The following is a 26653-nucleotide window of genomic DNA, read 5'->3' as shown; positions in this document are numbered from 1 at the left end:
TTAGGAGTCATAGGGACTAAGTCTAAGCTTTCTTCTACGTTCTCTTCCGCAAGCTAAACGCCCTCCTCCAGTTCCTTGGGGCCATTCCCGCTCCAGGCCACGTCCTCTACGTCTTCAGGCTGCCGAGCGCTCTTCCAAACCCCCTGTGCTCCAGCGCAGTACGCGCTCCCAGGCAGGGTTTGACGAGAGTTTGGGAGTGCATTTGGAATATGCAACCTGGAAGAAATTAAGCTCTGGGCTCAGTTTCCTCCTCTGTAAAATTGGGGGACGGAGCGGAATCATCTCTCAGACCCCTCACACATGAAATGGCCACTAAGTGGATTTCCCTCAGATGGGGCCAGTAAGCTTTCGGACACTACTGGGGTGGAAAGGGGTGGTGTCGGGGCTAGAGTTATCCGGCTCTCAGAGGTAGACTTTGGATTGGACTGACTCCTGGAAGGCGCCAAGGCAGAAAAGTTCCCGAGGTCCTCCGCTAGCCCACAATGCTCAGGGGTTGAGCCTGGCCCCGTCTCTTCCGGCTCCCTCCCCACCTCTCCTGGGCAGGGAGATTGCGTTCGGGCCGCACCGCACGGCACGCCGGGAATTGTAGTTCTGTTCCTGCAACCTCTGGCTGAAGTCTAGCGCGGCAGCACTGCATTTCCCAGAGTGCAGCGGGCTCGGGGCGGGAGAGGGAAGGTGGGTGGGGGGGGGGACAGTCGGTCCGGGACCGCGCTCGGTTGCCGCCACCGCCGCCGCTGCCATCGTGCCAGCCAGTCGGGTGAGTGCAACGCGTTGTCCGGCCGCGCGGGGCCGGACCCCAGGGAACCGCCCGCTTCCTCTTGCCGGGGCTGGCGCACGCCCGTCCTAGCGCTCTTTCGAGACCTGTGTCTGGGACTGGCTGGGCCTGGCGGGGCCCCCGCCCTCCCCGGCCTCCGGGGCCGGGCTGACCCCTCGCTTCAGATTCCGGGGCTGCCCGGGAGGCCGGGCCCGCTCCAGTCTAGAGAGGGGCCGAGGTCCCGGGGGCCGGGGGCGGGTCATGGGGAGAAAGAAGAAAGTCACGCGGTCTTGGGCGGGGGCGGCCGGGGTCCGGGGACTGGGAGGGGGCCCCTGGAGAGACCCAGCTTGGGCTCCCCACTTCCTTCCTGCCGACCTAAATCTAGCTCTCCCTCGGCCGGTCCCCCTCGTGCAGTCTGGGCCCACGCCGCTCTCGCCAGGCCAGCCGGGTGGGGTGGGGTAGGGTGGGGGTGGGGCCGGCGGCGTGGGCTAGGGACTTCCCTTTAATCCTGCCTCTAGAGGGTCCTCTGTGTGTGTGCTTGCAGGCTTCGGAGCTCATCATTACCTTAGGAGCCCAATATTGCTAAGAGAGCTTAAGAGCCGCAAGAGACCTTAATCATCTTCTCATTCAATCCCGTCATTTTACAGGTGAGGAAACTGAGGCCCAGAGAGGGAGACTTGATCCAAGGTCACACAGGTCGGAGCTGGGATTCAAACCCAGTTCCTCTGGTTCCAACATTTCAGGTCGAAGCAGAGCCAAGATCCGAACCCCGATTCCATGGGAGTTCTCAGCCTATGGAGCTGGAAGGGGCTGGGCTTTGTGGCCACTTCCCTGGTTTTATAGACTATGGAGGGGTGAAATCATGCTGTTTAGGGTGCAAGGCCAGGGTCTGGAGCCAGATCCTAACTGTGAGCTGGAAGCTGCTGCAGAGACCCTCTCGTTTTATGGTCAGAACCCTGGGACCCAGCTGGCCAGAGCTTAGCTGCTAATCATCCCTCCTCAGCCTGCTGCTGCTTCTGGCTTTGTTGTTCTTGCCATTTAGCCAGTGTCTCTTTTTAAAAATCTGGCTGGTATTCTCTCTTTTTCATTTTCAGGTTAGCTCCCTGGAACATATTTAGCGTAGTACCTTGCTCTTTGTTCAAGTTGGTTTTGCTCTTGGAAAAGGTACTGAAGTGCTTTGTCATTTCCTCTCCAGTTCATTTGTCATTGAGGAAACCGAGGCAAAGTCCCAGTCCAAAGTCCACATGGCAGTAAATGTCTGAGGTCACATTTGAACTCAGATCTTTCTGATTCTTGGGCCAGTGCTCTATTCATTTTATCAACTAGCTGCCCTGCCTTGGCTAGAATAGTAGGTACGTAGTAAATATCTGTGGTATCAAACTGGATCTTTGACGCTAACCCTCACTAATTCTGTCCATTTGGATGCCAAGTATAGTCAATTTGATCTCAGAATCAATCCCCTCCCCCTCAAGGTAATTGGGGTTAAGTGACTTGACCAGGATGACACAGCTAGGAAGTGTCTGAGATCAAATTTGAATTCAGGTCCTCCTGACTTCAGGGTTGGTGTTTTGTCTACTGCGCCCCCTAGCTGCCCCACCATAGAATCTTAAATGCAGAATCCTGTTTCCAGTTGACATTTATCTGGTTTATGAGGCAATAACATAGTAACTGTGAAGGCATATGCACATCACACTCTTAATCTCTGTCTATTAAAATGGGCTTTTACATTACTTCCTCCACTGTGACCTGACAGACAGATTGAAGATTTCTCTTCCTTAGGCTTGTTAGATGGTGATTGAATTTCTATAGTTCTTCTAAAGTCCAGCAGGCTCTGCCTGATATGAGCTAAGCTATCCTGGTCATCTCTTTCTGAGGAGTAGCCCTGAATTATGTGAGGAAAGACTCCTTTGAGGCAACTTGGTTGTCTAAAACCATAAGGTGATAACAGGCATTCATAGATATTTGACCCCTTTAATCAGTTTCTATTAGAAGCCAATGTAGTGTCTACACTTAATTTAAGAAAAAAAAAAACCACTTCTATGGTATAGCAAGAAGAGGATGTGTGTTCCAATCCAGGTGCTCTTGCTTAACTGGCTGTATGCAAATCACTTCTTGAACTCAGTTTACTCATTTACAAAATGAGTTTATAGTTATACTCTCTTTTAACTTTAAAATCTGTTGCACTATAAATTTCTTATACTCATAGGGCCAGTAGGTCACTGGTTTTCTTTGATTGCTTGGCTTTGTTACACTGTTCATGGGAGAGTTTCCTTATTTACAAGGCTAGCTTTGAAGAGCTGGTCCTGGCCATCCTTACTCATTTCCCTCCCCTTTTTAGTTTTTTTTGGGGGGTGAGGTAGTCAGGGTTAAATGACTTGCCCACAGTCACACAGCTAGTGTCAAGTTTCTGAGACTGGATTTGACATCAGTCCTTCTAACTCTTGGACCAATGCTCTATCCACTGCACACCTAGCTGCTCTTCACCAACGCTTTGGGTGTGGTAACTGACTAGTCATTGCCTCCTTGTCCTTTGTTGTATGATTCTATCTGTTTAACATTACAAATGAATTACTCCTCTCAGACACTTAACACTTCCTAGCTGTGTGACCCTGGGCAAGTCACTTAATCCCAGTCTCAGAAAATAAAAAACAAATGAATTACTCCTCTGGCATAGGTTAAAGTTGATGTGATTGAAATTAACACCACCCCTAAAAAGATAAGCACTTAACAGAAAGTCTGGTTGCTGGTACAGAGCAGACTAAAGGAAAGCATTGATTGGAAAAGAGCTGGTTCCTCATGACTTGGCTTTCTTTTCTGATTCAGTTATTTCACTTTTCTTATTGCACTTTAATTCATCTGGTAATTGTAGTGCCTCCAGGACCATAGGGATGCTATAAATTCTTTAGAAGAAAGGTTCCCTCACTTTTGTGTATTATTTTCCTTGGTATCAGTCTCAGCCAGTATGGTTTTACCATAGTTAGGATGATTTTTTTTTTTCTCCCATCACCTTGAAGAATAGGGCAAAGGTAAAGGAGGGGCAGTCCATACCTAAGACCAGAAGACTGAGAAAAGAAACTGTTTCAAAGTTCAGTGGACACATTCTTTTATCCCTAACTTCTCAATTGCCCTTTCTGTAAACAGAGAGCAAGTTAGGCTCATTCTCTGGACTAGGGAGGCAACATTAGCCAGGTTTGCTTGTTCTCTAAAGATGCTAGCATGTGTGCAATGCAGCAATTGTTGAAGTGTCTGGATATAGGAAGCCTGGACATAGGGCTCCTGAAATCAGAAGCCAGGGCTAAAATGGTTCTCTAGTTCACACATATCTAGTATGATATAATGATATAATCACTCTAGTTATACTAGATACATATACTCAATATGCTGTAATGATGTAATTGTAATGGGTGTTTAAGGGTTGAGAGACCTGGGCAGTCAGTCAGTCAGAGTGAACAGACTGAAGGAGACAATAAAAACTTTATACTCCTGACTATCCTCATGGTGACTATCCTGCTGAGACCAAGGCCTGTCCGGAGGACCTCAAGAAAGCTAGCCCGGACATTACACTGCCCATCATTTGGATTGAATTGAGTGTCTTGTTTCTTCCTCTCTCACTGATAATCAGATCAAGAGTTAGATGGAGTTTTTGCTGCATAATTTGACTAGATTTTGTGACTTTGAAAGTTTAAAGAAACAATGAGATCCTTTGGTGCTTAAAACAGTTTTCTTAGACCCTAGCTAAATCATCTCCTTTAGGATATGTTATAGGACATCAGGCCTTCTCATGATCCTTGTGGAAATCTTAGTTTTGATTATAGGTAGACTTTCCTCAGTATTTCTCCAGATGAAATGCTTTTTTGTTACAAAGCCTCCTCATTTTGGCCCCAGTGAGCTAATAGCCATAGATAACATTGTTAACACTTGAACTTTTGCTGAGCACTTTAACTTTGCTAGATTATCGGATCCTCCCCACAGTCTTGGTAGTTTATGCTATTGCACTCATTTTACAGATGAAACTGAGGCACAGAGTTTTACACATGTAATCAGTATCAGGAGCAGAATTTGAATTCAGACCTTCCTAATTCCATGTGCCATACCATTCATATTTTATCTGACACCCCACCTAGCCATCTTGAATGTTTGGACAGAGCAATTTGCCTGACCTCAACCCATCAGGAATAAAAAGGAGTGTGGCACAGTGAAAACAATACAAGACTTGGAGTCAGAAGGCCTAGGTTGGAATCCCTTCCCTGATTCTTGGCCTGTGACTTGGGACAAGCCTCTCTTGCTCTTTCGGCTCATCTGTAAATAACAGTTGGGTGAGATGAGGGCTTCTTAAACTTTTCGTGTGTCCTTAATGCCTTTGGCAACCTGCTGAAGCTTGTGGACCCCTTCTCATTAGAGTGTTTTGAAGTACAGCAAATAAAATACACAGATTTATAAAAGAAGCCAATGAAAAGTTATCAAAACATTTTTTTTTTTAAGTTCATAAATTTGATGCCTGGGGGGGGCGGTGCCTTCCAGCTATTAAGTCCCTGATTCTGTGATATCCAAATTCTGAGGCCCTCTAGATTTTATGACAATGTCCACATGATTTTATTCAGGCTTCAGATAGAATGAGTTAAAATTCCTTATCAAGGACTTAGGAATTATAGTCTTCAAATCTTCCCTAGGAATCCTTTGTGGCTAAATTTGTAAGGGAGTTTCTTACCATTAGTTATCTAGGTGGTGCAATAGAGAGAATACTGGGCTTGGAGTCAAAAAGAAGAGAATTCAGATCCTATTCAGACCCTCATTAACTTTGTGACCTTGAGCAAATCACTTAATTTTTGCTTGCCTCAGTTTCCTCAACTGTTAAAATAAGGGTAATACTAACAATAGCACCCAGGGTTATTGTGAAGATCTAATGAAATAATATTGGTAAAGTGTTTAGCATGATGCCTGTCATATAGGAGGTGCTTAATAATTCCCATTCTCTATTAACTCCTTGCTTTCTTCCCTGTCTTTTTCCAAGTTAGAGCTAGGCAGGAAGTCTTCCTTCAAATGGAGGGTGGGGTGGGAAAGAACTCAGTGTTGGTAGTCAGTTTTGTTCTCATTGGATGGGAATGGGTTGAAGATCAATGCTAGCTCTAGGTTTTTTCTCAAGGGAAGAAGGCTGCCTTTGATCCAGAGCTGTAAGTTTGTGTATGGAATCATAAAAAAACAACCACAGGATCAATTCTTTTCAGCTTCGGTAGGAGAGAGAAGTGTTTTTATTTCTTAACTCTTTGTTTTCCGATAATAAAGAAATGAAACTTGGAGCTGACTTGTCCAGGATGATATATAAATTAAAAATGAATATCAGAAAGATAGCTTGACAGTAGTGGACTAGAAATTAGAAGATCTGGATTCTTCACTTTACTACTCACTGACTTACTGTGTGATCTTCAGACAAGGCTCTTCTTAGCATCTCTGTCACAGTCTCCTAATCTATAAAACTTATGGTCTAGGTGATCCTTCTTTTCTCTTTCTCCTTCAAAATTCTTTTGATTCTAAACCTGAGGTGTTGATTTCTAAGTAGGTAGGGGGACTGGAATTGGGATTCTGTTTCCAGTGAGATCAACAAACATTTATTTATTAAGTGCCTGTTATTTTTGTGCCAGACATCGTGCTAAATTTAGGAGGACATCACACTGGCCAGTGGAGAGGCTTGAGGTAGAGGACTAAGAATTGGATTGTAATCTAGCCTTTTTAATTCCTTAGTTTTAGTGATCACCCAGTCCTCTGTTACTTTAAATTGCTATAATTATTAGAAAGTTAGGACATTTTAATCTCTCTTTTCTACATATGATTTAAGCATCCACCTTCTAATTTGCAGCTGTTTTTTTCTCAATAGTGTTTTCTCATCATAACTAGAAAGATTAGCTTTTTGCCCTGTTCTTATCTGTTCTCATCTCCTTTTCTGGGCTAATCTTGGGTTTTGCTAGTTCTATATTTCTTTACCTTTTCCTTCCATGTTTCCCAAAGTATCTATTTGTTACTGAGCAGGAATTATAGACTGGCTGGCTGGCTCCATTGATCAGTAGAGTGTTCTCTCTAACCTAGTGAAATAGGAAAAGCCCTACTTTATAGACATATTGCTTAGCCTCAATCCTTCAGCTTCTTATGTGGCCTATTGAGTCACACTGCTGCTGTAATTGTGGTTTCTGAAGTTAATGTGAAGGGAGAAGAAGTGAGTGTTGGAAAAAAGTTTGACGCCTTCTCTACTCTCAGATTGAGTTAAGATTAAAACTGAATAGTCAGATCATTTTGGAGCAGCAATGCTAAATCTGGGCTCCATGGACATCCAAAGTCCATGGATATATATATATATATATATGGCTCTGAACTTGATTGGGTTGAAAAGAAGTTGTACCTTTATTTTCTACACAGCTCTAACTGAAATTTAGCTTTTCCTTCAGTGATTTAAAATCAATCTGTACAGAAGTCTATGACCCCTCCAAAAATTGGTTCTAGATACATACAAACCAATTAGAAGGTTAGCTTTATCTTAGAGTAATTAGGGATTTTTTTTTTTTTTTTTTTAATGTTTGGTTAATTAAGCCGGTATTAAACTTGGAATTTCTGTGACCCCTTTTTCCCTAGAGAAATTCAGAGGGCACTAGGTCATCTATTTTACTTATAGCAACAGCATAGAATTTTGAAATTAGCCAGGATCTGCAGCTCGGTGTGGTAGCATGTACTCAATCTATAGAATGACAGGATTCAGCTGCATTTCCCTTGATTTTGTGAGCAAGTCATACCTCTTGGGTTTCCATATCCTTAAAATGAAAGAATTTGACTAGATGATTGCAAATGTCTTTTCCAGTGCTCAAACTTATACCCTGAGGTCACTGAACCCCATCCTTGCCAGAGGAGGAATCCCCCCTATAATAAGGGGTCATCCAGCCTTCAAGTGAAGAATTCCAATGACAAAAACTCACTGTGTCCTGAAGCAGCCTATTTTCATTTGGGGAGCCTCTCTCTCTGTTAGTAAGCTTGTCTCACTAATTCCCATGTGATTGGTGGCCAGTAGAGGCAGCTTTAGATGATCCAACATATGGACTGTCCATAGTTTGAATTATCTTTGAACCATCCCTTAAAATATATATTCCTATGGATTTTGTTTTTTATTGCCTACAATTAACCCTACTATGTAGAAAGACTGATTTCAAAATAATCCCAGGTCAGCTTCCTTTTAAACCCAGAATGCTTCCTTTCTTTTTTTTTTTTTTTTTAATTATCTATATTTCTTTCTTACAATTTGGTATTGATCACTGGGAAAGCTTCCTTTCCATTTTTCAGTGGCTGCTAGGTGATACAATGGATCAAACATCTGACTTGAAGTCAGGGGGTCCTATGTTCCTGAGTTCAAATCAAGCCTCAAACACTTAGTAACTGGGCAAGATATTTCACCCTGTTTGTCTCAGTTTCCTCATCTGTAAAAAGAGCTAGAAAAAGAAATGATAAACTATTGCAGTATCTTTTCCAATTTGTTTATTTTATATTTTCTAGTGTAATTTCTAGGGCCAGTATTTTGTCTAATTTAGAATTAAATGTAAGTCCCTAAATGAGCTTGCTAACTTCTGTGGGTAGGAAGCCCTGTTTAGTGCAGTGATACTTGGGATAGAAGCACTACTAGAGTAGCCAGGCTTTGAGATTGTGGCCCCCCACTCTTGTCCATTAGCAATATGAACAGAGCTGGCTAGCAAGCTCTTTGGATGTCATGAAACAGCTTAGTGGCCCTTGTCTGGACTTCTTGGACAAATGAACAGTACAATAGAAATGAAACGTGAGGAATCTTTGTAATTCCTTATTTCTTGGCCTGATATAGGATTGAGTTTTGAATTTCTGTTGTGTTTATTCACTGGAGTAGCTAGCTAGTGTGGATATCACCTCAGTAATTAGATCCAGGAAGAATCAGAACAAGAATAGAAGGAGGTAGCATGAGGTTAATGCATTAGGTGGTGGGCATCCTGTCTCTGACTGTTCAAGTACAAGAGCTGGATAACCTCCTATAAGGGATGTTATAATGTAGGGAAGACATATCAAATTCTAAAGTTGCAAGGGCCTGCAGAACTCCCAAGTGGGTGCACTGCAACTAGATTAAAATATTTAATAAAATAAAAATACAATATAGATAACCTTAATTTGTAGTTTCTAGGGTAGTTTATGGTCCACAGTTTGACGCATTGGTCTGTAGGATTGAGAAAGTAGGCTAGACTTCCAAGGACTGTTCTCACTCTTCAGATTCTGTTCTTTGATGGTCTTTGTTCATTAGCAGTCTGGCTCTCCACATTTGTACCCCACTCCCAACTGAGAATCCATAAAAACATACTTAAATCCATATGGTTCTATTAGGGTCTCATCTGGAAATTTTTCCTCATAATGGCTGTGCTTCGTTTTAAGCAAGTTAACTAATATAGGCTCTAGCTTCCTTACTTGTAAGATAAAATCTTGGACTAGATGATCTTTAAGGACCATTATGGCCCTAAATTCAAGTATCTTTCTATGATCTTAATGATAAATAGGTTTATCAAGTTTCAATTCTCTGTAGAATTAGGGAAACCAGAATTGAACTGACCAAAGTTACCCACAGCAGGGGTGGTGATGCAGAATAAATGTCCTAATTCAGGCCTTAGTACTTTTTCTTCCTGCTCTTGCCAGGTATAACAATGGAAAAAGAAAAGTATTCCTTTTATGTTTGGAATTGTTTACCTATAATCAACCACCTAATACATCATTATTTAGGACTTTGGGTTCTATGGGCCCTGAGTCTTTCATATGCCAGCCAAGAGATGGTAGTGGAAGTGTTTCTTTGAATTTTTTGCAGGTCAAGGTGAACAATCAGCAGCAATTGACCAAATATAATAAGAGCCTGAGTTTTCAGTGTAGGGTGGATTGTAGACAATATTTTTTGTTTTTGTTTTTGTTTTTTTTTTTTGTTTTTTTTTTTCTTAAAATCTACATTTTGATGGATTCCTATTGTGTGGATGAGCGTGGTGGTGATACTAGCCTTTTTTCACATCTCTGCATTTTGACTTAAGTACATTGGGAGCCAAGTGGACTACCTGTCTCACCTAGGAAAGCCATTTGCTTAGTTGAGAAGATTGTTCCTGGACCTAGTTCTCAGACTTCTCCCTAGAATTAGGCACAATTCTCTTCATTTAGCATTTTTGCCTTCAAACCCAACCTTCCATTGAACTATCCTCCTTAGAACAGCTTCAACTTTGGGGCTCTAGGGCCCAGTGGAAAGACCTCTTGATCTGGAGTTTGTGCTTGGGAGGTAGGGATGTGAATTCTAGGTCTTGTGTTTCTTAGCCGTATGGCCATGAACAAATCCTTGTGTCCTAAATATCGGGCTCCTTATCTATAAAATGAGAGTGGAAATCTTTGGAATCTTTTTGGAATCTTCTGGTTCTAGGCCACATAATTCCACAAGTGGTCACTAGATGAATAGTATTGTGCTAGATTTATATAGTTTCTTCCCAGGCTATCCTTGGATTGGCCAAATTTTTTTCAGTCTGCAGCATTAGAATTTGTGTCAGCTGACTCAAGTATATCCCCATTAGACAAATATGCTAATTTTAAAGAGAAAAAGACACCTTTAGTTGATGAGCTTGTGGCTATTTGGTGGGGCTTGCCTCTGTCCAGTTCCTTGGTCAGGATCAGATGTTGTTGCTTTAGGTGTGTGCTCTTGCTTGTTCGCTCTCCCCCCCCCCCTTTTCACTTCCCCTTTCTCTCCATCTCTCCCTCTCTCTTTGCATATATTTTGAAAATAAAAATCCATTATTAGAAGATAATTTTCAATATTTACCCTAGCAAAACCTTGTGTTCCAAATTTTTCTCCCTCCTTTTCCTCATCTTCAGCAAGCAATCCAGTATATGTTAAATATGTGTAATTCTTCTATACATATTTCCACATTTATCATGCTGCACAAGAAAAATCAGATCAAAAAGGAAACAAAAATGAGAAAGAAAGAAAAGCAAGCAAGCAACAAAAAAGGTGAAAATACTATGTCGTGATTCATATTCAGTCCCCATAGTCTTATTTCTGGATGCAGATGGCTTTCTCCACAAGTCTCTAGAATTGGCCCGAATCACCTCATTGTTGAAGAGAGCCAAGTCCATCACAGGTGATCATCACATAATCTTGGTGTTGCCTTGTATAATGTTCTTTGGATTCTACTCACTTCACTCAGCATCAGTTCCTATAAGTCTTTCCAGGACTTTCTAAAATCATCCTGGTGATAGTTTCTTATAGAACAATAATGTTCCATTACATTCATATATCTTAACTTATTCAGCCATTCTCCAACTGAGGGGCATCCACTCAATTTCCAGTTCCTGGCCACTACAAAAAAGGCTGCCACAAATATTTTTGTATATGTGGATCCCTTTCGTTTCTTTATGATTTTTTGGGATACAAGCCCAGTAGAGACACTGCTGGATCAAAGGATATTCACAATTTAATAACCTTTTGAACATAGTTCCAAATTGCTCTCATTGGCTCAGTTTACAACTTGGGTAGAATTGCCAGGCACTTGTTAAATGCCCACTAGCTTCCTATTCTCAAGGAGCTTCAAGGCTAACAGGAAAGAGCGACTGTCCTTATAAAAAGATAAATCAGGTCAGTGGAGTGAGGAGGGAGACCAGAAAAAGCCTATGATAGAACGTGGGATTTGAAGATCAGTAAAATACTTCTCTACAGGTTGGGAAAATCCCAGCTGCAGAGAAAGCAGGTTTGGGGAGGGGGAGTGGAAATCATTCATTGGTTCTTCTTTTTTTTTTTCTTGGGCAAGTCACTAAAAAGTTTGTTAGGCCCCAATTTCCTTATCTGTAATAGGTTGCTGGTTGTAGGACTAGGTCATCTTAAAGGTTTCTTCTAGCTATAAATCATAAATCCTATGAAACAACTATAATATGATACCTAAGTACATGGGAGAGGTACAAAGGGTTATGTGAAATTGAAGGGGGATACAGTAAGTGAAGCTATAATAGTATAAATCTTATGAATCAAGTTATAGGATCTTAGATTTAGAATCATTGGAAAGTATCTTCTTGAGTCATTTCAGTCAGATCTGACTTTCTTTGACAAAAGTACTGCAGTGGCTTGCCATTTCCTTCTCCAATTCATTTTGCATATGAGGAAACAGAGATAAAGATGGCTAAGTAACTTGCTCAGGGTCACACAGCTAGGAAATGTCTGAGGCCAGATTTGAAATCAGGTCTTTCTGACTCCAGGCCCAGCACTCTCTTCACTTTACCTGGCTTAGGACTTTAGAGGTCATCAAATCTAATTTCATAGAGAAACTGATGTTCAAAGAGGTCTTCATCTTGTAAGGGTCCCAAGAGAAATTCTAATCCATATTTTCCTAAACTTCAGTCTGGTATTCTGGTATTCACTGTACCTTCCTACTCATAAGTCAGGCCACTGTAGATGTCTCTAGTCTTAATTCATTTATCCATCCTTAAGCTTTCAATGTTGTATTATAGGGCTAGGAACATTGCTCAAAACATGCTTTTTTAGAAAATTTGTTTGGAGGATCGATAGTCTAGATTCTATCATGGTCCTCACCATGAGGTTTATATCAGTTTTTATATCTTTCTCAATTTGTTTGTTGGTATTTCTGGAGGTGGGCAAATACAAGCTATCTTGTAGTTAGGAGGCCAGTTGAGCACCCGCCCATTTGGGCAGCCTGAAAGATCAGGAAGACCCCTTTTGGGTTTCCTGGGACTCTTACAGGATAAAAACCTCTTTCAAACTTCAGTTTCTCTATCTGTAAAATGAAGTTAGATTTGGTCCAGATAGGCAGATTTTTGTTCTTTGACTTAAAGGTCAGTAAGTCAGTAAACATAGAGTTTTCCCTTTCTTTTTGAGTGGGCTTTTCTTAAATAAAGAGTCATGGTTGATTCCAAATATCTTCAATGACCTAGCTTTTGCAGGAAAAAGAGTTTGGGTTTTTGGGTTGGCAAGACCCATCTCCTAATTCTGAGTTTTATTTCTGTGTTTTTAGCCACACTGCTAGACTTGGCCTCTAATCTTTATAAGTTCTGTGCTTTTTGTAAATCCTGCCCTGCAGAAGGCTGAAACTCTGGAGAATTACACTTGGAAACAAGGATACTTACAACAAAGGTGTTAACTCAGTGGAACTGATGAGATAATGGTTCTCTAGTTCACACGTATCTAGTATGATGTAATGATATAATCACTCTAGTTGGCATATACTCAATATGCTGTAATGATATAATTATAATGGGGTGTTTAAGGGCTGAGAGACCTAGGGAGTCAGTCAGTCTGAGTGAACAGACTGAAGGAGACAAAGACTTTAGACTCTACTCCTGACTATCCTCATGGTGACTGTTCTGCTGAGACCAAGGCCTGTCCGGAGGACCTCAAGAAAGCTAGCCCGGACATTACACTGCCCATCATTTGGATTGAATTAAGTGTCTTGTTTCTTCCTCTCTCACTGACAGTCAGATCAAGAACTAGATGGGGTTTTTGCTGCATAATTTGACTAGATTTTGTGACTTTGAAAATTTAAAGAAACAATGAGATCATTTTTTTTAAAGTTTATAAGATATAGTTCTTTGGCTAATGGCTTAGATTTGAGATCTCACTCTTTATTCTTTAGTTGTTCCTAGGATTTTTTACAGATTAAGCATATTAATGGGAGAAGTTTCCTCTCTTCAATCAGAGGTTACCATGGAGCTGACAGTTGGTGTGAAAGTTGACCTCTGCCTGTCCTCTGAGGAGACCGACTCCTTTGTGAGCACCTCTGATGGTCATCAGATGGAACTCTTCTAGCCTTTCTTTTTATTTGGAAGTTGATCTTCATTCTTGTCTAATTCATTTATTTTCTGGAAAAATTGCATTTTTAAGAAGTGACAAAGTCTTGACTCTACATAGACTTAAGCAGAAGTCTAGATTGATTAGGCCCATTATCTCTCCTCTCCCTTACATGATTGTTTAAAAGTACCTTTATCCCCAAAGACCCAAATTCAGGTTTTGCTAGCAGAAGCTAAATTCTGTGATGTGTTGGAAGATCTTTTAGTCCAAATAAGTTTTGGACTATTATAGGAAATTTAGACTGAATTATAGGAAAGATCAGGCCCTCAAATTATTTATGGCAAGTTTATTCTCTTCATATAGAGAATTATATGGTCTTTTTAGAAAAGTTTGAAGCAATCATCTCCATGTCATATTAATATTATTTGTTGTCTCATATTTTTAAAAAACCTATAGAAGTATTAAGATTTTTTTAAAATCATTTTTTCTCTGCTTTACAAAGGTTGCTTTAATTGGACGCCATCCCCCTTTTTATATACTAGGCCATTTGTCTCTGATTCTTTTCCATTGCTTGGCATAATAGTTGATAAATTTGTTCCTGGACTTTGTTATCTATTAGGTTCATAGACTTTTCTCCATTTTTACAATTCAATTTATGATTCTGTCCTCCTTTCCCTGGAATCATGTAAACATGAATGTTTCCTTGGAACTAATTCAAGTGAAATTTAAAGAGGCCCCTTTGGGTGTCCTGCGAATGGTGCTGCCCATCTCACTCCAGCATATTGCCTTGGCCGAACTCTGGTTCAAATCTGGACTGTTATCTCTGAGTTCTTCACATAACACTACAGTCTAAGGCTAAGTTCTTTTAAATAGTCAAGGATTGTTTTCCTCCATCCTCTTCCCAAGTAATTACACTTTTAAAAATCATCCTTCTCTTTGGGATGCTGTACAGTGATCAAATATCTTTTTTTTTTTTCCCCTGAGGCTGGGGTTAAGTGACTTGCCCAGGGTCACACAGCTAGGAGGTGTTAAGTGTCTGAGACCAGATTTGAACTTGGGTCCTCCTGAATTCAAGGCTGGTGCTCTGTCTACTGCGCCACGTAGCTACCCCGTGATCAAATATCTTAGATACTCTTCAGAAAGTCATATGCTTGTGTTTTTCATTTCATGAATATTAGGGGAGCCATAATTAGAGAGATGGGGGCTATGCCCTTGGGTACAACAGTGTCAGTCTTTTGGGGACTTCCCTCAATTCAGAGTTCTCAAAAGGAATGAATTTGAGCAAAATTAGGAGATAAAGGTGAGGTTTTTGACATACTTCAGAAGTCATATTAGACCAATGGCATCAAATTCCAATAGAAATGCTCCTATTGGCTTAGAAACTCACAAATTAACATGATCACTGTTGTATTACATTTTCTATTTTGTTAAACACTTTCCAATTTGAGATTAGTCTGATTCAGTGGCAATCAGGAATTTTGCAGCTTCAGGTTTGATACCTAGGGATCGGCCTGTGGAAGGAAAGGGGATAAGCTTATTTATGGCACTTGGCATAGGAAGGAGAGGCAGACTTGAAAGGAGCCTCAGAAGAGGGGCTTCTTCATTTAGTGCTTGTCCAGTCTTGAATAGGAGGGACTGAGGAGCAGCAGTGCAGCATATGTGTAGAAAGCTCAGAATCCAGGTCAGGATGCCTGGCATGGAACCCATGCCAGGGCTGCTGCTGCTGCTTCTTCTTTTTTTAAAATTTTAATAGTTTTTATTTACCAGATATATGCATGGGTAATTTTACAACATTGACAATTACCAAACCTTTTGTTCTAATTTTTCCCCTCCTTCCCCCCTCCCCTGCAGATGGCAGGTTGACCAATACATGTTAAATATGTTAGAGTATAAATTAAATACAATATATGTATACATGCATGACTAGGCTTCTTAATGCTTGTGGAACCTCTAGAGAATGGTTTCTTCAAATGAGGGGGTGTAACCAGTCCCTCCCAATTCTTAATTCCTTTGAATTTAAAAAAGTGATCCCTCCCTCAGTTGACAAAATTGGCAAGGGAGGAAGAGGGGAGAGATTGAGAGTGAGTTAGAGATGTTTGAAAGCAGTTGGTCACTTTGGGGCTGAAAGACCCCATGTCTCTTCCTTTCTGTCTTGGGAGGCTTGGGCTGCCACTGGCCACTTTGAATAGAAGGTGCTTCAGTGGGTAGTGTTTTCCCAGTGGCTTGGGATCCCATTGTAACTGCCCATTGGTGGCCTGCCACTCTGCTGTCACTCCAGGTTTTTGAAAGCAGGTCAGATCAGAGAGATAGGGCTTGACATATTCAGCAAATTACAGGATTCAACTGAATAAATTTTAAGCAATGGGTGAGCCAAAGTTCACCTTGTGCTCACTAAAACAAAGCTTACCCAGTCCTGCTTCAGTTCTCATTCATGGCAGCTAGTTTTAGACTTCCTAGACATGGATTTATTAGTCATGTAAGCCTGTTGGCTTTATTTTTAGAACAGCCAGCATGGTGAAATATTTTTATGTTGGCTAAAAATAAAACTGTCCTCTTAGCTAGCCCTTAGCCTCTTGGGAGGGGGAGGGGGAGATTTGAGAACTTGGTTCAGTGGAAAAGTCATCTGGAATGGCAGGATCTGGGTTGAAATTTGGATTCTTTATTTCCAGTGTGACTGCAGACAGGTCTCTGTGCCTTAGTTTCCACAACTGCAAAAAGGAGAAGATTGAACCAGATGATCTCTTGGAGTCCCTTCTCTATTTAAATATTAGGATCCTAAGTCTCCTGTTTGTCTGCATTAAGTGTCTTCCTGTCTAATGCAGCCAGCTCCCTCTTGTGGCCTCTGGAGCAAGCAACCTTACAGTATTAAGGAATCAGGTTTGCTTGTGCTGCTCCTTTCAGCACATGTAGGAAACTTGTCCTCTGTTAACCAGCACTTCCACAGAAGAGAACCCTAGAGTAGGTGGTCTTTGGGGATTCCCAACCTTGCTGCTGGTAGCTTTTAGAAGTTGCTGGCTCATTGAGAAATTGCAAACCTTGCATTCTGTGAGCTGCAAAGTGTTCTGCTTTCTTTATCCAAAAATTGGAAGGACCATTTTCCCTCTATCAACTTGGAAGTTCACATCAAGTGGTTGCTGGGTCTAGGGTATGGGACCCAGGGATGACCAAGGCTAAGCTAAATACTCACCATAGTCTAGACCCTTATCTCTTGCTGGGCCTGAAAAGAACCTGCCTGAAGTTTTGGAAGGCAGGCAGACAACAAGGAAATTCACCCTTTGTCCCTCCCCAGGTCAGTTCCAAGTTCAGAGACTCCATCCTTCAGCTATATAAAGGGAGATCTCTCTCCCAGGAATCATACTTATGTACAAATAAATGTGGAATAGGGAGAAATCCAGATCTTTTCCTTCTTCCCCACTCTCAGCCAAACATAGGTGTTCATGGAAAACTCTCTCCATCTTTATCCTCATTTAGGGAGGTATTCTGCCTGCTCCTTGGGAAGATGGAGAACATTGAGCACCCACCCACCATTTGTCTTTTAACTACTCCCCAGCTGTTTACACTTGTGATTTACCAGTTGTATTTGCTGCATGTCTCTTGCCTATTAGGTTTGAAGTTCTACTGCCACCCATCTTATCCTTATAAGGCATGACAGGATGAGAAAGTTACTCAAGCCAGAACTACAAGGAATGGTCTGTAGCCTATTTGACAGGGAAACTTGCTTCAGAATGACAGTCTACGGAGCAGGCTGACACAGGCCTATCATAGACTTTCTTGAAGCAGGAAAGGACAAGTCCATAGAGCCTCTGCTAGCTTGGTGAATAGGTTTGCTTTTAACCACAGCCCTTTGGTGGGCTGACTTTGACTGCAGTTCATTAGTCTCAGGGGGCATACAGAAAAGGCTCTGGTGGCTGTATGAATTAATCTTGTGACTAAAATATTAGAAGCTATTTGCCTCATATTCCTGATGAGGATATCCTAGGAAACCTTCGCCTAGAGTTCTCGTACTAGCAAATGGGCTCCCTTAAATTGTAATATCATCAAAGGCAGGAGATGGTTTCTGATTATAGTCTTTCCCCAAGTCCAAAATAGTATCCTTAAACAAATACTGCATGACTGTTTATTCACAGTCATATAAAAAACCATGTGTAAGATTAGCAAAATCTTCTAAAGGGACCATCCTATGACATCCTGATGATGGACCTAGAACAGGGTTTTTGATCAGAGGCTACTCTGTATCCAGTGCTGTCCGAACAAAGGACTATGGGAAAGGGCAGAGGAGCCCAAAGAGATGTAATGAGCTTTTCAAACTCTTGTGTCTAGTAATTCATACCAATGTTCTCTCTCTCTCTCTTGCTGCTTTTTCAGTTTCTGCTGCTAGGTGAGGATCCAGAATGGGAGACAAGCCGATTTGGGAGCAGATTGGATCCAGCTTTGTGCAACATTACTACCAGTTATTTGATAATGACAGAACCCAATTAGGAGCAATATATGTAAGTGCTTGGGGAGTGGGATAATTGGGGTTGGGACAGAATTCATTTCCTGCAGGTGGGGATGGCTGACATTAGCCATTGGTCCCCTACCAGATGTTTGGCACCAAGTTCCAGACTTTTCAGTGAAGTAGGTAGAATTGTATCAGTTTTATCAGAGGCTGGAGTGTAAGAAGATATGGCTTCTGATCTTGTATTGCTGTTTATTCAGGAAGGTTCCATGACCTTGAGACTCTTTTTCTCCATCTGTGCAAAAAGAAAAGATTGAATTAATATCCCTTCCAAATCTGTGATTCTGTGGCTCATAATTGTTTTGGTTTGATATTGTCATACTATTTTCTAGCCTCCTAATTTCCCTCCTCCCCTTTTGAAAGGCCTCTCATATTTTGAAACTGGTGTTACTTCTGTACTCAATGGAGAAATGATCATAATAGAAAGACCTGTTCCCAGACCTCATCTGCACTTTATTAGATAGTTTAGAAAGGGCTGCTTAAACTTTATTTACTCACGACCCCTTTTTGTCTCAGAACTTTTTATGTGACTGGGTATACCTATACACACACACACACACACACACACACACACACACACACACACACACACACACACACACACACACACACACACACACACAGGCATACCCATACCTATACCATACCCATAGATATACCTTTATACCAAATAGTATGTACTCATTTATTGATAATAAATCATAATTTCACGACTCCCACAATCAGTTACATGAAACCAGATAAGGTTGTGACCGGTAGTTTAAGTGATTTTAGTTTAGAACACCTGTAGAATAAATTATCTAGAGAGGTTATTATTGCATATTATTATTGAAATGGAAAGGAGGATTCCTTCCAAAATATTCCTTTTCTTATATAGCTGAAAAAAGGGAACAACTCATTTAAATCGAGGATTCTTCCTCTTTACCAGTTTCCCAGATGCTTCTGAGGTGGGAGTATTCTCTGTGTCTGTGGTTTACATCTACCAGTGTCTCTTATAAACTCGCTTACACATTCTGCTAGGAAGAACTTCATACATTTTCTCAAGGAAACAATGTTATAACTTGTGGTTAAATGAAATGCTAGTAGTAGTATGCTTCAGGGACATGCTGAGTTAGATGAACTTTTTTGTGGGTAGTCTGAGAACCCAATTGCCACTGATAACATTGTTTCTATGGAGAAATGTTGTTCAGGTTCTCAACTTCTGACTTTACTGGACTTTACTGCTTTTCTAGAGTCAGTGGGGAGAAGGTGCTTTGTAAACTATTGAGAGTTATAAATTAGGAACTGTTGCTTTTGTAGATCTTGAGGGAAAGCACTTGGAAACTAACTGTAGTACAGATGAGATTCAAACTTACTGTCAATGCTGCCTCAACCCAACAGTTCCATTAACAGAGCAATTCCCTTTTACATGGGCAGGGTGGAGGGAAGAGATTGGCAAAACAGTTTTTACAATGAAAAAAGCCTGACATGCACTCCCAAGCACTTAACCTGTTCATCTATAGAATGAGAAAGTGAAGCACGAGATCTTTTGGGTTCTGTCTAGTTCCAAATCTGTGATTCTATGACTTAAAAAAAAAAAAAAAAAATCTATTGAATATGTCACAACTAAATTGGCAAAGCTCCCAAATATTTGTAGACTGTGTAATTAAGTTGACATTTCTGTTTTCCATTTTGTCTCCCATTACTCTTATAATTGTGCAGAATCTCTGCTTATTCAATATTGGAGGGCTCCCCAAACCAGGTTATCTAAGTGAAGTTAGAAAAGCTTTAAGAAAGAGAGAACTCCAAATAGTTCTCTCTCCCAGTGGTTTGAATACTGCCTCAGAGAGAGGTTTAGTAAGAAGTGTGAAATGGAAAAAAAGAGAATTCTTCCTAGTTGTGTGACCCTCAGCAAGCCACCTAACCCTGATTGCCTTGCGTGTGCATGTGTATGTATACACACGCATACGCATACACACGCATACGCATACACACACGCAGCTAAATGACTTAGTAGATTAGAACACAAGACCTGGAGTCAGAGGAACCTGAATTTCAAATCCGGCTTCAAGACACTTAATACTTCCTAGCTGTGTGATCTTGGGCAAGTCACTTAGCCCTGATTGCATCATAAAAAGAAAGAAAGAAAGAAATGAAAAAAGAGAAATGGAAAGTGAAAAAGACTACCACTATAGACCAGAAGGTATTCGCAACACTTGTTGGGTAAGAGAGTCTGGATGTCTGGTGGGGAGGCTCCAGCAGGAATGCTGCTGGTGAGTGCAAAGGGGCCTTGGGCCATCTGTGGGGGCTTTGCTTTGAGTCAGTCTCTTTGTTTCTCAAGAGTGAGGAAGGCGCCAGTGCATGGCTCATTTTCCTTTCTGATTCCACTAGAGAGGAAAAATTAGATTAATTCTTAAAAAGGTTGTGGTGAGGAGCTTGTGCTTCCTCAGTCCCCTGGCCTAAGGCCTTGACCGTCATCTAGTCAGGTCCTGATAATAGATTCTGAATGTTTCCCCCCAGATTGATGCATCTTGCCTTACATGGGAAGGGCAGCAATTCCAAGGCAAAGCAGCCATCGTGGAGAAATTGTCTGTAAGTATGCGCCCTGCCTCTGTTTGTTTGGTGGTTTGGGGGTCCAAGATGACTGAGCTCCTGGATGGCTCACATTTGCCTCTCCTTCTCTTTCAGAGCCTTCCATTTCAGAAAATACAGCACAGCATCACAGCTCAGGACCACCAGCCCACCCCTGACAGCTGTATACTCAGCATGGTGGTGGGGCAGCTAAAGGTGAGCAGCCTACCTCCATAGCAGGTGGGATCCTTTGTGTTCAGTTAGGGGCTAACAGGGTGGGGGGATTCCAACCTTGCCTGACGAGCTGCCGTACAGCCCATTAGGGCCTTTATGTCCACTATCTCATTTGATCTTCACCACAACCCTGTGAGGTAGGTACTACAGGTGTTGTTATCCCCATTTTACAGATGAAGAAACTGAGGCTCAGAGAGGTTAAGTGACTTGCCCATAGTCACATCGCAAGTAAGTGTCGGAGGCAGGATTCGAATCCAGGTCTCTCCTGACTCCAGTCCAGCGCTCTTTCTACTACATCTTGCCGCTGCCTGTGGATAACAGGCATAAGGGTTATTCTGTCTCCTGCCCTCCATTGTTTCCTGCTTCAGAGGTACATAGAATGAACAGCTGCCATTTTGGGGGATCTTGTCAGACTTTCTCTAAAGCTTGCTATGGGGCATGTCTCCCCTCTACATCTCTGTCTTCACAATTGCCCTGGGTGTCTTGGCTGAGTAGAGCAGGCTCACATCCCCACTGAGCATTGGGGTTTTAGGTTTGAGGGGTGATGATCAGAATACAGGTGCATAGAGTTGGAAGGGACCTTGGAGTCCCTAATCTTTAGTATAGCTCATATTTCATCCCCTTTACAATCTCCTCTCCAAATGGTCATCCATTCTCCAGTTAGGGGGCAGCCCATTTTCATTTTGGAGAGCTCTAATGGGGAGGAAGTTTTCCTTTATATTTAGAACTCGCATAGGCCTCTTCAGTTTCTGCCTTTGGCTCCAACTGCCCCCATGACCAAGGAGAGCAATTCTTACATCTTTTCCACATGAAAACAATCCCTCAGATACTCGAAGATGGTGCTCATTCTTCCCCCTTCTACCAAGCCTTCTTTTCTCTATGCTAAACACCCCCAATTCCTGCAACTAATCTATAGAAGACACTGTCTCTAATTGATTCTTCAGCCTGGTCCCCTTTAGATTAACTCCAGCTTCTCACTGTCCTTGTGAAAATGTGGTGTCCAGACTATGCTCTGATCAGGGCACAGGACAGCGGGACTGATTCTTAACTCCCTCACTCTGGATATTGGGTTTCTCAGACCAGTTAAACAGATTAGATGGGGGCATTTTGGCTGCCATATAACACCATTGATTCATTAAGTTTGCATTCCACTAAAATCTCTGGAACTTTTTCATAAGTTCTATTGTGTTTGCTTTCTACCACCTCAGAATAGTTATTTAGGTGGAATCAGGGCAAAATGAACAGTCAGGGCCATCTTGAAAGAGAAGGAATGTCCAAAAGTACAAGTGGAATTCCACCTGGGGATGCTTGCCAACTTCAGGTTCCTGTTAAGGAATTGGTCTTAAGGTTGACTTAAACCTCCAGGGACATCAGAGCCAGGATTGGATGATTTCTTCTCAGAGGAACTGGGAGAGTTCCCTTGTGTAGAAGCATCAGCACAGCTTGGGAAATGGGTTGCACCTCCAGCTGAGACATCACTGGCATTGCACCAGCATTGCTTCTGGAGCCTTGGGTCTGATGGCAGGAGGCCGGGCTCCAGTTTGTGTCTCTTCATATGTCTATGACTTTGGGCAAGTTATTTAACCTCTTTTTGTCTATTTTCTCATCTGGAAAGTAGGACTGATGAAAATTACATTCTCGACTTCATAGGACTAATGTGAGGAAAGGGCTTATAAACTTTAAAAGTGATGCCTCCATGTGAGATTATTACCTATCTAGCTTCTCTGGGGGCACCTCAGTTTGGGCAGGTAGCATGTGAAAAAGAAACAGATAAAACCTTGCTTCTCTCCCTTTTCCTTCCACCCAATTAGGGGATCATGTTGATGGTCTTAGCATTTTATGCCAGGAATATATTCTTATGTATTGCCATAAACATTGCTAGCTATCCGACCCCTTTTACATGGCTTGTTCTTTGGTTCTTGCCTGGCTTTTTCCAGTTCTTTCCCCCCCACTCTGTTTTGATTGGCTTTTATCCATCAGTTCCCTTCCCTTAGTTCCCCCCCCCCCCCAAATCTTCCTGAGCAGCGTCTATGAGTGATTTTTTATTTTGTGGTGCTCAAATCACATTCTGATCTTACAGATTACTTACTGAGTATGGTGAACCTCTGTCTACCTTCATGCCTTTTACTGATATTATATGGTTTTCTGAGCTCAGAGAGCTACTTCCATCCCCTTTTATCCCCTTCTATCTAGGCCAAACAAACAAAGAAGGGAATAACTGTTCCTTCTCATTCCTCCCTGTTGGTACCTGCTCTGAGCCACCTGGCTGAGCTCTAGGATTTCTGTGCACGGGGCATCAAGGCCAAACTTATGTCTGAGAGTTGGGGTAGAGAATGTGCCTACAACGTACTGCTTCACTTCAGACATGTTTGAAGGCAGCGTCTGAGCTTTATTAAAATTGCTTGGAATACATATGAAGCATGTGTTATTTAGGATATCTGAAAGGATTATGAGGGCCAGGAACCTCTTACAAAGGGCATACTTTATGTTTTTGGAAAATCCAAATCTTTTCCTTTAGCCTGAGCTGGCACAGGGCTGGGAAGGACCTGTTTCCTGGCTCTTCTCCTCTTACCCTGTCCCTGCCCTTCTCCCCAGAGGCCTGCCTATTGGATGGGTTCCTGTTTCCCCAGTCACAGTTGAAGGGAACATCCCAAGCTGCCCAGTGGGTGCATGTTGCTTCTGGCCTCTTGGTTTCTGATCTGATGCTGCTGTGTTGCCTTTTCATGGGATGTGGTTCCCTGTATCCAAGGATAGTCCATGCTGCTCTAGGGACTAGGCTACCTTGGGTTCAAGACCAGTGGTTGGTAAATTTCTGGCTCTCCCTCCCATGATCCTGCAGGGATTTACAGCCTTTGGATGTTTTTTCCTAAGTGATTCTAGCTGGAGCCAAGCACTTGGACTAAGTCTAAATGAAAAGCTCTCCTTTCAAAAGAGCTTTCTCTCCAATTTTCACAGACAACCATGCCTCCAAGGGTGGCTGAACTATTATTGGTTGTGGCTCATGTGCTCTCAAGGAAACAGAAGGCCAAGTGTTAGATGATGAAATTCTCAGAGGAGTGTCCTAGAGATTCAGGGCACTGGAACTGTGGGATGTGCCCATTAGCATAGTCTTGAATTTCTTATTTAATGGGATCCCAGGTTTTAGAGCCAGAAGGGGACCTGAGAAACCATCTGGTTTTGGACCTGTTTTATAGCTTTGAAAACTGAGAGGAGGAGAAGTGTTTTGGTCACGGGTACATAGGTTCTATTAAGGAGCATTGCCCATCTTTGGACTCCAGATCCACTGACTGACCTTTCTGTTGCCTGAAGGGAACATGGCATGATTGTGGTGTTTGTTTTAAAAAACCCGAAGGGGCCAGTTCTGATTTCTGTATCACTTGCTGCATGGTTCACAGGTGTCTTTCCTCTTTCCTCACAGGCTGATGAAGACCCCATCATGGGATTCCACCAGATATTTCTATTAAAGAACATCAATGATGCTTGGGTGTGTACCAACGACATGTTCAGGCTAGCACTGCACAACTTTGGCTGAGCCTCCTCTTCCCAAGGCACCCACGCTGTTTCCTTCTCTCTCCTCTTCCTGATATTATTCACACTTCCTCTCCCCAGCCCCCTCCGAACACTCCAAATATCATACACAAGCCTGCAAGGCCGCGGTGGGCGGACACCGCGGTGGTGGCAGAGGCATCACTATTTGAGTGTGTTGTGCATGATGTTTGGACATTAGACTAGCTGCATCTGACAGGAGAAGTTTGTGTTGTACCAGCGCATGCCTTAGAAAGACTAAGTAATGCAAAAGGTTGTCTTTTTTTTTTTAATGTACTGACAAGTTGCTCTAGTAACCCAAAGAAACGAAGGAGAAAGCAGCAGCTGCGTGTGCAGCCCAGATCTTGATTTGTTCAGATGTTCCAATGCCTCATTATACAATAAAACCATGAAAATTTTCTTAACAGTTTATATTGTTTTAATTAGTTTAACTAGCTGACTGTTTAGGGCCTAAACAACCCAACAGGTCATGTTCTAATTTTGCTTTTCTTATTTAATTTTCCCCTGAACAGTGTTTAAAAAATGAAGATCTCTGTAGCTTCCCTCATTTTTCCTCTGTTTTGCCTCTTCCTGAAACATCAGAGCCTAAGAAGGTCTGAGGGGAGGCCAGAAACATCTGTTCCCAATGCCCATAACTCCTAATAGAGTGGACACCCTTCTTTGGGGGCAGGGGATGTCAGGATGGCAGAGGAAGCATGGGTTCCTGATCTGGGCAAATACCTTCAGGAATACTCCACTATCCCTACAAACATCCCCTTTCCAGTATCTCCCCACTGTTTCCACCATGTTTAATGCCGGGCTTCTGTCTTTGCATATTGTCTTCCCAAGGTCAAAGATCTTGGTGTCAAGAGGGCTGATCTGTGACCTTGCTTCCCAGTGGGTCCTGTCAGCACTTTACCGGAAGGACTCTGGCTTTTTCTTTGACTTTAACTGATCAGCAGCTCTCATTGAGCCTGTAAGAGAATCAGGGGAAAATACCTCCTCTTCTGGCACACAAGGGACAGAATGGGGATACTTCCTCTAGAACTGCTCTTCTTCTGTATAGAAGTAGGTTCTTAAAGCAACTGAATTCTCCCTCTAGAATGTGCCCATAGAAGCAGCATTCACCTGAAAGGCAAAAGGGAAGAAAAAAGAGAAATGAGGATTGCTGTTAGAGGAGCTGCTTCTCCCAGAAAGGGGGAGGCAGAATAGCTGCTTCTGCAGAGGTGATCCAGCTGTGGCCTGTGGAGGTTTCCTCCTGGGTAGGACTGAACTGCTTTCCCTTTCCATTCTGACTTGGAACTGTGTGAAAGAAGAAAGGCCATGTTGAGATTTGGTTTTCTTTTTTTCTAAGCTACATATGATCATGTGCCCTTGCCAGCTAGTAGCTCTTTCAGTGTGTACCAGGATACTTGCAGCATCAAGACTGCAAAGTGGGAAGGCCAGCACAGTATTGATTTAGGAGAGTAAATCTCTCAGGGGCAAGCCTGAGGGCTAAATTTCCTCTCTTGTCTCCTTCCTTTCCTCCTTTCCACTGATACCCAGCACATCATTCAGCTTATTATCCAGTGATGTATGACTATCCCTAAAATACCCTTCTGGTGGCAGCACAAGCTTAATTACTTTGTTGGCATCTAACTTTGGAAGGAAGTAGTAGAAAACAATTTTATACTTTGAAATTCGTACACACACAGACCCTCTCTACTCAATTGATTTCTGTTCATTTTCCTCCATCCCCATTGCAACCATTCCATAACCTGGACTCATCCATTATCCTTAAAGCCTGTTTGGGAAGAGAGATACAAATTAAGGTCCTTTGTGCTTCTGTTCTTTATATACTAGTTCATGTAGCAAGTGCCCCCAGACTGTTAAATTGTTTAAATGATAAATCCCTTGCTAAACTAGGAGAATGGAAGGGAGGCCAGGACATTTTTTAGGACCAGAATCAGTCTCAATTCCTTTTTTCATCCCAGGTCTTAGTCTCCCATTTTATTACAGTGTTAAAACAGGAGGGACACTTCAGTCATCTTGTTGGTTTCCTTCATTTTTCAGAGAGATGAAATCGCTTGCTTAGTTAAGATCAGCCTACATAGTTAGATAGATAGCCAGTGGCAGAGCCTAACCTAGAGCTCCCAAGCCAGAGATCTTCCCACAACACCATGCTGCCTCTCAAAGGGCCTTTCAGGCCCAACTTAATGTTAGTTCCCAGTGTATTAGCAGGAGCAGCAATTGGTGGAAACCAGCATTGAGCCGGTCCTTTGCCCAGTGATACCAACTGACTTGCAAA

At 42.3% G+C, this 26653-nt stretch overlaps 1 protein-coding gene across 3 annotated transcripts; it reads left to right on the top strand.

Annotated features, from left to right (window-relative positions):
• The first annotated feature begins 653 nt into the window (after positions 1-653).
• Positions 654-24791, top strand: NUTF2 (nuclear transport factor 2). Of its 3 annotated transcripts, none has more exons than XM_074286408.1 (6): positions 664-757; positions 1299-1401; positions 17925-18049; positions 20557-20628; positions 20725-20823; positions 24260-24791. In XM_074286408.1, exons 3-6 carry the CDS (start codon positions 17951-17953, stop codon positions 24371-24373), a joined length of 384 nt encoding a protein of 127 aa, XP_074142509.1. In that variant the 5' UTR covers positions 664-757; positions 1299-1401; positions 17925-17950; the 3' UTR covers positions 24374-24791. The 3 variants fall into 3 exon arrangements, with proteins under 3 accessions (XP_074142508.1, XP_074142509.1, XP_074142510.1); XM_074286409.1 differs by having other exon boundaries at positions 752-992; XM_074286407.1 differs by lacking the exon at positions 1299-1401 and having other exon boundaries at positions 654-757.
• Positions 24792-26653: the final 1862 nt, after the last annotated feature.

This window comes from Sminthopsis crassicaudata, chromosome 2 (assembly GCF_048593235.1).
Source record: "Sminthopsis crassicaudata isolate SCR6 chromosome 2, ASM4859323v1, whole genome shotgun sequence".
Taxonomy (NCBI): domain Eukaryota; kingdom Metazoa; phylum Chordata; class Mammalia; order Dasyuromorphia; family Dasyuridae; genus Sminthopsis; species Sminthopsis crassicaudata.
The sequence above is the reverse complement of the archived record's forward strand: the minus strand, read 5'-3'. Positions and strand labels throughout refer to the sequence as shown.